The following is a 16,158-nucleotide window of genomic DNA, read 5'->3' on the forward strand; positions in this document are numbered from 1 at the left end:
GATGATAAGGCTTGGTTTGGGAATATCTTAGAAAGTTAGGGTGTTTAACAGTTATTAAAAAAAGTTTTTTTAAAAAAACCAAAGAATCATATAAAAAATTAAAAATTCTACCTTTTTCTACAATTTTTTACATTTTTTATAAAAAGTCAAAAAAATATTTCAAACGTATTAATTTTTTTTACCTCATATTTTAATTAAAAAATTAAAAAAATTACTAAAATAATCTATTCTCAAACCAATTAGGAGTTGGCATCACTGCAACATGATGTTTGTGTCCATAAACATATCATGAATTCCGTTTTGATAATATAAATAATTTATTTTATAAAAAATTATATATATTATTAAAAAAAATTTATGTATTTAAAATTTTCGTATATTTATATACTTCTTTGGCCATGAGAATGGCTGCGTCTGCCACTTTTTCCACTCTCTCCTCCTCCTCCTCCTCTTCCTCTTTCTCTGTACTCGAAAAAACCCTTTTGTTTTTTCTATTCGTTCAAGGGTTTGAATTCTTTGCACTCCCTCACTTCTTTAATACCCATAAAATACTCATAGAGTTTTTTAATCTCCACAGTTATCAATTAACCATACTTTATATTTTCCCTTGTTTTCTGCTCTATCTTTAGCTCTTGTTCTTGTCTATGGCTGGTTTAGATTTATCTTCTTCTTCTCACTTCCTCCACCACCTCCACCACCCCACCACCACCAACAACCAGTCCCAAACCCAAACCCAAACCCAATTCTCCGGCGACAACGACGACAACACCCACCAAGGCCTCGACCTCATCAGCACCACCAACACCTCTAATTCCGGAGATCTCACCGGTCGCCGCCCTAGAGGCCGACCACCGGGCTCCAAAAACAAGCCCAAACCACCGGTGATTATAACCCGAGAGAGCGCAAACACTCTCCGAGCACATATTTTAGAGATTAGTAGTGGTTGCGATGTGTTTGAATCGGTGGCGGCGTACGCGAGGAAGCGGCAGCGAGGAATTTGCGTGCTGAGCGGAAGCGGGACGGTGACCAACGTCACGCTCCGGCAGCCGCCTGCGGCTGCGGCTGGTGGCGGAGGAGCGATCGTGACGTTGCACGGGCGGTTCGAGATTTTGTCACTTTCGGGGTCTTTTCTGCCGCCGCCGGCGCCACCGGGGGCCACCAGCTTGAGTATATATTTGGCCGGGGGACAGGGGCAGGTGGTGGGAGGGAATGTTGTCGGTGCTTTGATTGCGGCTGGACCGGTTATTGTGATTGCTGCTTCGTTTACTAATGTTGCTTATGAGAGGTTGCCTTTGGATGAAGATGAGATAGGTCAGCTTCAGCATGAGAGCTCTGCGGGTGGTGGCGGCGGCGGCAGTGGTGGTGGGATTGGAAACCCGTTTCCAGACCCGTCTTCGGGGTTACCCTTTTTGAATATGCCCAATTCTTCTCAGTTACCGGTTGAGGGGTGGGCGGTGAACTCCGGTGGCCGGCCACCTTATTGACCATTTTAGGTCAGAAAAGGTCAGATTGTCTTTCTTGATCTTCGTCAGGGTTTTAATTATCAGCCGTTACAAAACTGAATTTTCTCGTTTTGATACCGTTATTCACTAATATAGTGGCTGAAACTGTTTGATATCAGTTTATATATGATTGTATCACTGATATTGATAGATATCCCAATACTGTTATTTAAAACCCTACACCATCATCATCTGTCTTGTACAATCAGTTCTTCTTCATTCTTCTGTTGAGCTTAGCTTTTTAATTTGTGAAAAAAATGAGAATCCTCTTCTTGTTGCTCTCTTTGTTGAACTAATGACTTTTGATTTTAATAGAAAATGGTTTGAGGTTTAGTATTTGGGAACAAGTCTATATTACTACTTTTGCATAATTAACTTATTGAATACACATATATAAGTTAACAAACAAGAGTTATAAATAAAGTTATAGATGTGAAGAGGCTAAATATATATATATATATATATGTAAAATATTATAAGATCTAGTAAATATTTCTCTACTCTAATGATATATCATGCATCATCAACGGCTTCTCTGTAAAGAAAAGCGTATCAATGTTTAAGCTAACTATAATTAATGGTTTATAGCATATTATGTATCGTGTCCCATAACCTAAATTCATTTATCTTGGAAGTTTTCCTCAACCCATCTGCTAACTCGGACTCCGTTGTAGTATGTACGAATTGTCTTCTACAATGCTTTTGTTTTTTGACAAAAGAGTTCTAACGTTTCGAAAACGCTTCCTGTGCCTAGGTAGAAGCCAAGTATCGTACGCCTAATCCAAAGAAGAGAAATTTGTGAGGACTAAACTCAGTTCTACTCACTCAATCCCAACCATTCGGATATTCGGTTTTCCTATCTCTCATGGAAAACCCTTCCTCTTTTTATTTTTTCTTGGATAAGTTCAGGTTTTAAATATTGGTAGTTACATATCAATATTGCTTGAAATCGCCAGATATACAATCGTATCGCTCATACTAATTCATGCTAATACCATTATTTAACGAAGCGCCTAATCTCGGTCAAATCGCTAATCTTCGCAATTTGCTTAGATTGAAATAACTTATGTGCTGGCAATAATAAATATGTCACACAACATTTGTCTCCATCACTAATCTAGAATTTGTTATTCATGAAGTTTAGGTTAGAATTAGATGGATTGTCTTGAGCCAAGTGACCTAGTCTTTTTAACCAATGAAGTAACTAACCAAGACCTGTTCTTCTTTCTTGTATTCATGTAAATTGAATTGTACTCCTTGTAAGTTGTACCTTTGTTTACATCAATGAATTTTTATTTTGCTAATAAATAAATAAAAAAAAGAAAGAAAGAAAGAAGAAATCTTAGGATTTGTGGCTTTATGCACTTTTAGAACCCAATTGACTAGTATCTTCGTAAGTGATGTTAGAATGATTCAATTTTTTCACCAAATTACTTAGCTTAGCATGTTATCTTACACATATATTATTCGTGCATTGGTACAATACATGGAGCAGTAATAACACATTATATGATAAACAAATTTAATATACAAAATTAATCATCACAACATTACTCTATTTTTATATAAGCTTATGTAACCGGTTAGTTATGTGGAATATTTATATTTCCCAACATTCCAAAGTAAAAGAGGTGTTTCTCAATTTTATTTTATTTTATTTTTGGCTAAATTTTGTCAATTTTCCCCCCTACATTCGAAAGATAAACTGGTGTCTCTAATTTTTTTTTTTGGGAGTTATTGTGACGAATTTTGGTTGCTACAACCCAAAATTCTTGTTCCTACCCACTGTGGAGCTGCTGGAAAAGAGTGTCTAAATTGGCTTGGAAAAGCAAGCGATACAAATACTGGCTCCGTTTGATAGAGCTGTGGGAAAGTGATTATAACTTATAGTTTAACAGCTTAAAACTTATAGTTGTGAATATAAGTTGATTTTTTACTTATAAATTAAGTTTCTCCTCCCCTACTCAAAGAATAAGTTGATTTTTTACTTAGAAAAAATCATAAACTGTATTGTTAAACTGAACCAAACACATCAAAATAGCTTAAATTAAGCTAAAAGTTGAAATAAGTTAAAAATAAGGCCTACCAAACGGGGCCACTATATTGAATTGAATAGAAAATACAGAATCCGACTATTACTTAACCTTATCGAATCCCCAATTAATCCATATATTTTTTGGTTCTACAGTCATGAAATGGTTACTGTGGGGAAGTTGCACACATTTTTTCAATCAAAGAAGTTGTTACATGGTTCAAAAAAATGGAAAAAAAAAAAAACACTTTGCAAATTTTCAATATGCCACTTCCTTTGTTTTTCTTCTTCTTAAGAATAGTATATACATATATATGCAGGTAAAGATGATACCAAATGGAAGTGGAAATTTTACTTTCATCCTTATAACCATTCATATGCCCCTATTTGCCTTTTCATTCTTTATAACCATTCTTTATTTTTTCATTCTTTATTTGAATATCATCAATGAGCACTGAAGCTTTGTCATAATATTTTTTTTTTTGATGTCATGTTGCATTTTAAGTTTATAAAATTTCTTTTCTAATGATAATAAATAAATAAAAAATTAAAAATTATGTATGGTTCCTTTACATTTACAAGTAATGCTTGATTCTTAATCTATGCTACTTGCACAATGATTGCTGCATCTAATAATACAAAAGAAAAAAAGACTCTTGCACAATTCAAATATTCCTTTTAGTAGATCAGCTAACTTTGATTATTCAAATGAGTGTACAACTGGCAAACTCAATTAGTTATATACTCAAAGAATGACATTTGAAAAACTGCAATTCAGATAAGGATTAAATGAAAATGAAGATTACTTAAACTTGGCCTTCTTACCTAAATCTGAAAAAATAAAATAATAAATAAATAAATAAAATTGCAAGTTTAGAGCAAATGTGAGTAAGTCAGAAAACATAGCAATCAATATATACATTTCCCTACTAATTAGCACAAAGTTTGGTGATAGCTTTGACAAATAATTCATCATACTTTCTTCCATTCTTCTTGTTGGTGTGTGTGTGTTGTACAAATTTTATTTCCCCCATATATTTGAATTGAGGCGTGGAGTCCGAAATTCACTATGATTTTAGTAATTATTAGACTAGGATTTTTTGAGTTTGGTTATAAATAGGGATTTCTTTTTACACGTGGACGTAAGTAGATTTGTGTCAAACCATATAAATTGTTTGTATGGTTTTTCTCTTTGATGTGCATGGATGTGTTTTTGTTCACATTCATGGGATGTGCAATAATTCCAACACTGCTACACATGATTCACTCAAATCTATGAGATAATTAAAAATGTTTTTGCAGCCAGAAAAATAATGTGCATGCATGATCATGTTTCTAAATAATCTAATTTTGTGTGTTGCATTCCATCAATGTCTGTTGATAAGTATTATAGTAGGTACTAGATAGTTAGCCCTTTGTAAAACACATCATAATTGGAATTCACTTAACAAATTAGAAGGGTCTACAATACTTTCTTTTTATTTATCGGAAACAAGTAATATTTTATTGAATCATGTGAGCATTCTTTTCATCAATAATTTTTTTTTTCTCTGATCAAAAAGCCTTTTGACACTAGGATTTACACAAAGGAAAATGATGAGACTTATTCGTGAACATATTGATCCCATCAACAATTCAACATGTAGTGTTTGTTTTTTAAATAAGATGAATGAATAAATCCAATACTATGAGATCATACAAATTGGGATTATTCTATAACTTTCGGCATTTGAAACAAAACAAGTAAGCTTTTTATGTGTAGAACTCGTCGAGTACTATATACCTATAAAAAATCACGTTGATCGGATATCAATAGGTATGTGATCAAATCAGTTTTGTAAAAAAAAAAATGGACGGTGAAAAAATTAATGGTTGATAAAAAATTGTTTTGTTCACATAGTTATCGATATCCGATCAACGTGATTTTTTACAGGCATATAGTACTCGACGAGTTCTACACATTGAACGGTTTAGATTATCAAAACGGGACTCGTGGTGGGCCCTCACGGGTCCAACAGCGCGGTCCAATCCGATCTTGGACTGGACCAAAGCCACTGGCCTTTATATTACTATGCAATTGGGAATTCGCAAACTGATTTTGTTGATTTTTGTGAAATGTATGTAAATCATTAGGAGGCCAGATATCCGATCAGGTTTCTTGTTTAAAAACCTTATAGCATTCATATATGTTCTTTGATAGATACAAATGAAACTGACATGGTTTTGTTTACTTATTTTTGTCTGCTTCTCCAAAGTCAATATGCTTATGTGACTAAAAACACGCTAGGAATGTTGGTACACCTATTATAAAACCAAAATTAAGGCTTGGTGATAGATTCTACTAGACCTAGTCCATCCTTACATGCTTAATTTGACCCGCTTCATTTATTATGTAAACAAATTCACTTCTATAGCTCAAGTGTCCAATTCGACATGTAGGGACTAAATTAAAAAATGAGGTACATTTAAATAATTAAGAAAAGGAAGAATACAAACATTGATTGCAACTCAATTTAATGGATGCCACCTAAAAAATGTGGTTCGATAGTCATATACATAACATTAAAATTAAACTGGAAATTATTCGATGTTCCATGCAATTGCAAAACTACCATACACAAACATGTTGATCAACTACATTATTGAGCAAGCATTTGGATTTTCATCACTAAACATTTGAGGAGCATAAACATAGTGAACAAAGTATGGAACTTTTCCCTCTGCTGTTTTCGCTTCCACTTTCTTCTCTTCTGTGAATTCTACAATCTTTGTCGTTTCTATAGTTTTCACTTCCACCGTAACCTTCTCTTTCTTTTCCTCCTTTTTCTCCTTTTCTTTTTCTTTCTCTTTTTTTTCCTCCTTTTTTGGAGGTATAATCTCTGCATGTTTGTGCACCCTCTTTTTCATGTATGTCACGAGCTTTTCAGATTCTATAATTCCATCAATTGTTATTGTTTGCGCTTTCATGTCGGTTTTAACATTGTGAATACCTGCATATGGAAATGACAACATATCCAAAAACAAAAAATAATAAAAAAATGTTTGAAGTTCTTTTTTTTTTTTTTTTAATGAACAAATGTTTGGAGTTCTTGTAGTACTACCTTTGTGCTTTAGTAGCTTGTTCCGTAGGTCTTGCTCACATTTGTTGCAGTGCATAAAAACTTTTATTGTTGTTGTGGTAACCGTGGGCTTGAATTGAGTAAGGAAAGTCACTTGTTACTAATGCATATAAATGTATGAATGTGTTACAAAATTTTACTCTAGAATAGGAACCATATGGAGAAATAAACTACAATATTATTGCAATCGACTCTGGTAAATGTAAAACGGAAACAAACTAAAACAATTATAGAACTTGGAATACAAAATAAATTTGGTTAGTAAATTTTTTTACTATAAATATAGTTTCTGTAAAATAATTCTCTACATGATTTTTATTTCCTCTAGTAATAAAATCTATGCTACTGATTATATATTTTGAAATCCCAAGTAGAGTATTGAATAAGTGAAACATAATCAACATTGTTTAAATTAACGATGCAATTGCGCAGTTTCACATAAAATGATTACATTGTGTTTGTATATTATTTGAATGTGGTTTGTGTTGCTTTCCTCTGAATAAACATAACACTATCTTCATGCATTTATAGTTTCAGCAATAAGATTTCATGAACTATGAAAGTTTAAATAATGTTGGTTCACTCGAAGGATGGATTGAATTAGAAATTGGGCTTTTATGCAGTATGGGTTGCAGGATTTGAAAATCTAACATGCTAAGTAATAGGAAAACATCTCTCTCTCTCTCTCTCTCTCTCTCTCTCTCTCAGTTTAAGGATTTGGATGAATTGGTAATTAATGATTCAATAGAATAAGAGCTTTGTCGGAAACTTACTTTTTTGGTTTCCTTTGTCTTTTCAACAATTTCCTTGCCTTTGGCTGGAGGTGGTAAAATCTCAACCTTTCTCTTACTCAACCTCTCAATTTGTTTATGAATTTTCTTCTCATCGATCACACCTTTCACTGTAATTTCACCTTTCTCAAATTTGACATCCACACTCTGAACCCCTGGTTAATTACAACGATAATAAGATAGTGATAATCTCATGGTATCCCAAAAAAAATTGAGAACAATGAGAGACACATATTTAACCTTAAAAATAAAAATAAAAAATTCCAACCATAAGTAATTATATAATTTTAGATTTTGATAATTTTTCTTCGTTCATTTCTTGTCAACTAAATTTATCCCAAAATATGTTTTTCTCATTTCTTCTTCGAGTATTAAGAGAGGGACATAGTAAGGACCTAAACTTGTTTATTTATGATAAAGCGTTTTGGTATTGTTTTTGTTAATGAAAATGAAAAAGATCAAAATTAGTATAGAAAACTTGTTTAACAAAAGGTCTTTTGGCAACATCCCTTTTAAAAAACTCTTTTAAATTGTATTTAATAATTTGAACACTTTGTTTGCACCAAAAGAAAAAAAAATGGAAGTGATATATGTCTCTATTAACTTTTTATTATAATTTTTTTTTTCCGGAAACATAAACAAAAAAAACGAAAATAGCAGAAAAAATTTAAAACAATAGCAAATAGGGGCCTTCACTATTTCATTTTATCAAAAACAAAAACATATAATTCAAGAAAAAAAATAAAATAAAAGGAGAGACTATGAAATAAAGGAACAAGAACACTAGGAAAGAAAAGGCCAATGCATAAATGAAGTTTTTTTTTTCTTTTTTAAATCAGCAAAAGATAAATTTATTGATATAAAATATGATATAAGGAGTACATACAGAAAAAATCAATAAAAATAAATAAATAAATAAGACGAGAAACAATATAGCATATCTATAACTAAATTAACACATGCACTAAAGTCAATCATATATAAAGGAAGTACCTGGGGTTCTGAGAAGAGGCTTTCTAATATCATCAGCACATTTAGGGCAGTGTAAATGAACCTTGTAAATAGCTGTAATCTCCTTCATCTCCACTTTCTCTTTCTTCTCTTCTTTTGCCATTGCAATTGATCAAATCAGCTACAAAAATATTTTTGAAATGAGGGTCTTTTGGGAGCAAATGAAAATTGAGAAAATGCCCTAATTAGCTACAGAGAGTTCATCAATTTTATCTAGCCCACAAGAAAGAGTAACCAATGAAGTCTTGCTTTTATGTATTTTAAGGCAACTGGTTGGTGGGATTTGATGAGGGTTAGCTCACTAGCAACTAGAATAATCAAACCCACCAAGGAAAACAATAATAATAATAATTCCACATTCATAAAAGGTGCAAAACAACAATACACATAAAAATTAGGGATATGTTACATTGATCTCCCTTAAAATTTGAAAAAAAAAATACACTAAATTCAATATAATTATATCAAAATTATGAGACTTATTGTATTTTTAAAAATTTCAGCAGAAATTAGTATAATTTACACTAAAAATTAATGTGGTGAGATTCATTTTAGTTGAGAGCATATTAGAATGAATCCACATTAATTTTTTAGAGTTCTTTTGGAAAATTGGTCGGTTTTTTGACTTTTTGGTTATTTTAATCTGGAACTAAAAAGTCTTGTTTAGGATATGCTTTTTGATTTTTTTGACTTTTTGTGAGAAAAAGAATGTAATGATTATAAGTTGGAAGTGATGTTTTGTTTTATTGGGTTAAAAAGTCTATTTTGTCTTTTTGTGACAAAAATAGCCCCAAACCCAACACAATCCTTCTTTCCAAATGAGTGCTTACTGTAAATTAATGTAATTTACGCTATAAAAAAAAAAACTATTGGGTTAACCAATTGCATCTTCCCATGATTATGTGGAACGCTACATGTATCAAATTTTGAAGGATAAATTATGCTTATCTCCCCTAAGATTTTTGACAATTACAAAAACCTTCTCTGTAGTTTTAATAATTACATTAACCTCCCTGACTTTTGAAACTATTATCAAGATTTTTCCACTGTTTGTAACACCCCGAAATAACTATAATAACCACTGCAACAAATGGCATTTTTGACAACTAAATTTTTAGTTGCCAAAAGTCCTTTTCTAGTCACTGAAATTTTATCAACTAAAATTTTAAGTGACCAAAATAGTCGTTGAATGATTGTCGGGAAAGGTAATTAACGACTAAAATATTTAGTCATCGAAAGCTTTTAAATAAAATTAATAGTGCATTTTCAATGACTAATCATGGTCACCCTGATTGCATAAGTGAAAATCAAAGGATATGGAAAGATATTTCTATAACAATTACAGTTATTCTTCACCGATAGCCCAAAACATATATCTCTAAACAGATAAATAATTTCCATTATTTCCAAATATACTTTCTAACATTTCCAAATATGAGTGATAATTTATATCCACCTCCACCATTATCACCATTATCATTCGAATTCCATGAAACTAATATCAATTCCATTTTCTCTTTTCAAAATCTAGCATTCACATTTTAAGCCAAAATTCATTTTCTTTGAAAAGTCAATTTTAATGATGGAAATCCACCATTTTATCATAACTCAACCATATCTGCAATTCCACAATCATTTTCTAGAAAACCATTTTGAAAACCCCTCTTTTGATTCCAAAGCCAAAACTCTAGGTTTTATCCAAAAATTCTCAAATCACAATCTTATTTAGAAAAACAAATAACTAAGTTAAAAACTATACAAAAATGTCAAAGTAGTGCCTACCTCAAAGAAGAAGATTCAAAGAAAAGATAGGTAGAACTCGATGGAGCCAAAACACGAATTTCTCCGATTAGAACAAAGCTCTAGGTGAGTTCTACCTTTTAAACAAAAGGACAAAGGTTGAGAAACCACTATATTAAGGTGTATTTGAGGTAGAAGATGAGTTCTAGAGAGAGAGAGTCTAGATTTAGAGTTTGGAAGTGTTTTAGAAAGAGAGAGATATATGAAGAAGTGACTCAAAAAATGATTTTTAAGAACTGATATACGCATAAACCACTCGAGCAACTAAAACACCGCTCGAGTGACTAGACACAAAAAGAGGGACCGCTCGAGCGAACAAAGTATTGCTCGAGCGAAGAACATCACCCTCTTACTACTTTTCCAAGCCTGCAAAAGTATTAAGAGTTCCAAAAGACCGCTCGAGCGCAAGAATAACCACTCGAGCCAAGATCGCTCAAGCGCAAGAAACACCACTCGAGCAGAGAATGCCATACTCTCAGTAGTTTCGTAGACCTGCAAAAGTACTAGAAATCCTCAAAGTTCGCTTGAGCACAAGAGAGACAACTTTTTGGTCAATGGCTCAATAAAGGGTATTTGAAAGAAGAAAAAAAATGTTGGGAACAAAAAGCGAAAGTAAAGAGGAGCTAAAAAATACATTTCTTTGTCTTGCTGGAGAAAAATCCAAAAATAATGTAGCCGTATTGGAGAAGATGGTTCCACAAGCAAAGAGGCAGGAGCTTGAGAGTGGGCTCACATTTTGCTAATTTGGTTTTCATGTCAATCAAGTATTTGGGTGCCGTAAAACTTAGATTTACAATTAGGGTTCAAGTGGCAAGGGTGGGTTCAAGGTTGAGTTTTCATGTGAGAGACCAAAAGAGAGTTTGAGAATTGAGACGTGATAATAAAGGAACAGGGGTCCCTGCTGTGCTCAAAGCACAACAGTGACTGTGGTGCTTCCGTTTGAAGTGTATTATGGTCTTATTTTTATGATCTAAACCGTTCATATTGTAGGATTTGATGAGTACTTCATGTCTACCAAAAATCATATTAATCTGATATCAATAACTATAAGATCGAATCGCATATTGTTTATGCTATTTTTCAAAAGAAAAACTTATTATTTATTTTTTTGGTTATCGATCGTATAGTTGTTGATATCCGATTAATATGATTTTTGATAGGTATGAATTACTCAACAAACCCTACAAAATAAACGATTTGGATCATAAAAATAAAGCTATAATACACCTCAAATAGAAGCACCACAGTCACTGCTGTGCTTTGAGCAGCAGTGACCCCTTTTTCGATAATAAAATGTACCGAACTAATCTTTTTGTGTATCGCATTAACGCTGTCCTTTTGCTATTTGTATATCATCATTGATTTCAAAATAATCTCATAACGACGCTATTACAAAAATAGGTAAAGATTACACTTTTTTTATGTGATGTATGTCATTTAATCACACCTTTTAAGTTTTATTAAAGTGTGATCTTTGAAAGCGTACTTTTTAAGTGTAATTAATAATATTTAGATCATACTTTTTAAGTGTGATTAAAAATATTTAGGTGATTAAAATATTTAGATCACACATTTTAAGTGTGATCTCACTAGCTTTTCATTTACTCTTGTAGAGATTTGAACCATCAACCCCTCTCATACCATAAACCTTATACAACACACTCTTTCCACTACACCTCTATAATACCTTATGATTATATATGCAACATATATTATTTATATAGTACATAGACCTGTATCTATATCTATCTATACTATATATTAAGCGAAAGGGGATTTTAACCCCAAGTATTGTGGGAGCTCCAATCTCCAAATCTAAATTTCTTGATTTTTTGATTTTTTTTTTTAAAAAAAGCATTTATTAACTTCTCACAACTTTCAAGTCTTACCCTCATAATAATACTTTAATGCATTAAGAACAAGCATAATTTTTTTTTTGAAATTCAACACATATGAATTCCTTGAAAAGTCCCAACACATATGATTAGTATTCCTCATAATAACACTTTAATGCATTAAAAACAAGTATAAAAAATTTCTTAAAAAGTTCAACACATATGATTATTATTAAAATATTAAACTTTAATATAATATAATGAAAAAGAAAATACATTTAATTCCTTGAAAAGTCGAACACATGTGATTATTATCAAAATATTAAATTTTAATATAATATAAAAAAGGAAAAAAAGAAGACATTTAAAATTAAAAAAAAAAGAAAATATTTAAAAATCACAATTCACATATATAGATAATTATAAACACAATCCGTGCATAGTACGGGTGATATGCTAGTTAATATAAAAGTATATATATAAAGATAATTATTTTTTATTGAACATAATTTATGTAAAAATAAATTATTTACTAGAAAAAAAAAGACTACTTTTGGCGACTAAATATAATTTTAGTCACCAATTCTATACTTTTGGCTACTAATTATTTTTTAGTCGTTCAAAAATTTAATTCCCGGGCTAAAATTATGACTTTTGGTGACTGAACTTCTTTTTAGTCGCCAAAAAGCCTCACTTTTAGCTACTAAACATCTTTTTAGTCGCCCAATACCTCAATTTTGACTTTTAGTCGCCAAAAAGCCTCACTTTTGGCTATTAAAATTTTTTTAGTAGGTAAAAGCCTCACTTTTGGCGACCAAACATCTTTTTAGTCCCTCAGTGTCTCACTTTTGGCTACTAAATTTTTTTCAATAGCCAAAAAGCCTTACTTTTGGCTACTAAAAGTTTTTTTAGTCGATAAAAGCTATATATGGGCAACCAAACAGATTTTTAGTCGCCAAAACCTATACTTTTGGCTACTACATTGTTTTTGTCCCCAAAAATCTTTACTTTTGGCTACTAATACTTTTTTAGTCGCAAAAAATCTTTACTTTTGGCTACTAATACTTTTTTAGTCACCAAAACCTATACTTTCAGCGACCAAAGGTGCATTTTTAATCGCCAAAGATGTTTTTTTTTTGTAGTGGAGTGTAATTAAATACATATATATATATATATATATATAATTGAATAATGTTTGAGAGCTCGAAAATCCCTCCCCCCTAATCCCCCTAACTCCCAAATGACATCGTTTTGGGCATTATTTATTTATTTATTTATTTATTTTTTCTTCTTTTTCCATTTTCGAGTTGAAACGTAGAAGGGAAGAGAGAAAGAGAGAGAAGAGAGAGGAGGAGCACCACCGCCGTCGCCTCGCCACCGCGAGGATCGTCGCTGCTCGTCGGCTCTGCCTCGCCTCCGCCCCCGCCCCCCGTCTCCGCCTCCAGCCCCATTTGTTGGGCCCCCTCTAGTCCCTTCTCCTCCTCCCCCTCCAGTCCCTCCTCCTCTCTGCCTCCGCCGTCTGCCTCTGCTTCTTCTTCTTCCCTTCTTTCTTTCTTCCCTTCGGCTACTTCTTCTTCTCTGATTAAACCAAAAAAAAAAAAAAATTTCAAAAACGACGAAACGACGTCGTTTTTGGTTCGGGGGATTAGGGGGGGCTCCCTTTCGAGCGACGTAGCACGATTGTATATAATTACATTTATTTAAAAAGTGTGATTAAAAAGTAGTAATGTATATATAATCACACTTTAATTAGAAGGTACGATTAAAAAATATATAAATAATCACACTTTAATTAAAGTGTGTGATTAAAAAATATATATATAATCACACTTATTTAAAAAAGTGTGATTAAAAAGTAATAGTGTATATATAATCACACTTTAATTAGAATGTGTGATTAAAAAATATATAAATAATCACACTTTAATTAGAATGTATGATTAAAAAATATATATATAATCACAATTATTTAAAAAGTGTGATTAAAAAGTAGTAGTGTATATATAATCACACTTTAATTAGAATGTGTGATTAAAAAATATATATATAATCACACTTAATTGAAAAGTGACATAAAAATGAATATTATCACACTCAATCAAATTAAGTGTGATTAAAATATCAATCTAATTTTTTTATCACACTTCCAATAAAAGTGAGATTTTTTTTTTTTTTTTACCAAAGTGTGATCTTTAACTATTTTTGTAGTAGTGCAATAAATTAGTCATAATGCAATTAATGAGTTGTTTAGGAAATCCAACAAATATTACAACATAAAGTCAAAATGGTTATGCATTAATCAAAATGAGTAGACTATGATTTGAGCTGCAATACAAAAATAATAATCTCTAGTTACAAAAAATTACAAGATAAGTACAACGATCGTATAACTATCAAATTCAAAATTTGCAAGATAAGACCTGCCAACAAAATGGTTATAAAGTATGACGTGCCTTACAAAATTGTCGTATGGGACACAATCTAACAATATGGTTTATTAGCATTCTCGCTACTACTATTATTGTAAACATCAATTCTTTGCCAAATATTCTTTTACAATAATCTGATTAGGGTCATGTAAAGTAATTAATTTTATAATTTCCCAAAAAATAAATGAATGGTCAAAGCAATAAGAAATTGTGATTTATTTGAAGTTGCTAAATAAGGTAGTAAAAAAACATAACATAATTATTCTGCGGATCATAAGTAACATTGTGCAATGACAAAAACAACAAACTAGAAAGACGAAGAAAAAAAAAATGCTGACACAATGAAGTGCTAAATCTGAAACACAAATGACCATAACATGCTAGTTTTCAAGGAAAAATGAAACTAGCCCCTAGACCATTGTAAAGGGAAAGTGTATGCCACATTCCCATCCAACCCTGGGTGCACATTTGACCTTAGCAAACTCCTAATCGGTTGTTGATTCTGCATGGTAGGCATGGCCATCCCTGAAGGCATCTGAGCATTGAAGCTATTCTCTCCTCTTGCCATTGCATTCAACATCGCCATTTCTTGAGGAAGAACTGCTTCGGTAAGCAACTCAAGTCTACCATCAACATCCCTCATGGTTTGGTTCAACAAGACACCCAAGTCATGCAAATCGACCATGTTCAAATACTGCAACCCTTCGCCAATCAAGCATTGGAACATGAGATGAGTCATCTCCTTGTGTCGATTGTCCTTGTGTTGCTTCCTCAGTTGTTCCTCTGCCTTGGTGAGCCTTTGCCTAGTGTAACTTTCTTGATTCTCCATTCTTCTGCTTTGCTCTAACTCAGGCATCCTCCTGAACCTCGAGATGATGCGTTGGGCCCCCAAATGAGAAGGCCAAACTTCTGGTTCAGCATCGTAAGGACTGAAAATGATGGCACACGCATCAACCCCACACAAGGTGCTTAGCTCATTCACCTTCTTCATTATGCCCTTCTTCCTTTTCTTGAAAGTTGATTTCCTTGCGGATTCATTTTCAATATAGGCAAGGCTCACTTTCTTTCTTGTCATGGTTGGGAATGGTGACAGGGAAAGAAAGATAGAAGGAAATGGTTTAAATGTTGTGATTTTCTTGCCCCAATAGTCTTGGTATATATAGGGATAATGAGATATTAAAAATAATAATAATAATTATGGAGGATTTTGTTTTATTATTGCCAATACGAGCCTAGCTGGAGAAATTAATTGCAATTTTAAGATTTTTATAGGGTACATTTATTTAAATAACATAATCATGATTAGCAATGTGTGAACATGGATTTCTGGCTTTGACTTTTGTTGAATTCAAATGGGTCATGCTTACCTTATGGTAATTAAAATTTTAAAGCTACAATTTGTCATGATAGTTTAGTGGTAACTTTGCCGAAATTCTTTCGAGAGCTATTTATATTACAAAAATTATTACGTTCAATGTAGCTATGTGTTTGCCCAATAGCATGCCATCATATGATGATTTTGTTCTATTTTTTATAATTGTTTTATAAATAATATGATGTCAATTATTAAGTAAACACGTAACGTTCTCAAAACGAGAAATAACTACTCCATTTAGTGGGTCTGGTTCGCAGTTCTAAC

General features: G+C 32.2%; 2 protein-coding genes and 1 pseudogene across 2 annotated transcripts; 1 reads left to right on the forward strand and 2 right to left on the reverse strand.

The window, feature by feature from the left end:
- The first annotated feature begins 400 nt into the window (after positions 1-400).
- LOC114308749 (AT-hook motif nuclear-localized protein 23) lies at positions 401-1,838 on the forward strand. The gene has a single exon (XM_028254412.2). It carries the CDS (start codon positions 645-647, stop codon positions 1,482-1,484), a length of 840 nt encoding a protein of 279 aa, XP_028110213.2. The 5' UTR covers positions 401-644; the 3' UTR covers positions 1,485-1,838.
- Positions 1,839-6,007: 4,169 nt separating this feature from the next.
- LOC114308747 (Heavy metal transport/detoxification superfamily protein) lies at positions 6,008-8,680 on the reverse strand. Its single transcript, XM_082916329.1, has 4 exons — positions 8,438-8,680; positions 7,427-7,599; positions 6,636-6,723; positions 6,008-6,524 (listed from the first exon to the last, which is right to left on the reverse strand). The coding sequence occupies exons 1-4, from the start codon at positions 8,556-8,558 to the stop codon at positions 6,169-6,171; spliced, it is 738 nt and encodes a 245-aa protein (XP_082772455.1). The 5' UTR covers positions 8,559-8,680; the 3' UTR covers positions 6,008-6,168.
- A 4,684-nt stretch (positions 8,681-13,364) lies between these two features.
- LOC114308746 (agamous-like MADS-box protein AGL80 pseudogene) lies at positions 13,365-15,594 on the reverse strand (annotated as a pseudogene).
- Between the last annotated feature and the right edge of the window lie 564 nt (positions 15,595-16,158).

This window comes from Camellia sinensis, chromosome 2, assembly GCF_055761805.1.
Source record: "Camellia sinensis isolate YWXY chromosome 2, ASM5576180v1, whole genome shotgun sequence".
NCBI classification, from domain to species: Eukaryota; Viridiplantae; Streptophyta; class Magnoliopsida; order Ericales; family Theaceae; genus Camellia; species Camellia sinensis.

Bases quoted from the DNA above. Each gene is read 5' to 3' on its own strand.
- LOC114308749 (XM_028254412.2), top strand. From the start codon at position 645: ATGGCTGGTTTAGATTTATCTTCTTCTTCTCACTTCCTCCACCACCTC.
- LOC114308747 (XM_082916329.1), bottom strand. From the start codon at position 8,558: ATGGCAAAAGAAGAGAAGAAAGAGAAAGTGGAGATGAAGGAGATTACA. The intron at 7,600-8,437 runs GTACTTCCTTTA...GTAATTAACCAG, and splicing joins GCCTCTTCTCAGAACCCCAG to GGGTTCAGAGTGTGGATGTC. The intron at 6,724-7,426 runs GTAAGTTTCCGA...ACTCAATTCAAG, and splicing joins AGACAAAGGAAACCAAAAAA to CCCACGGTTACCACAACAAC.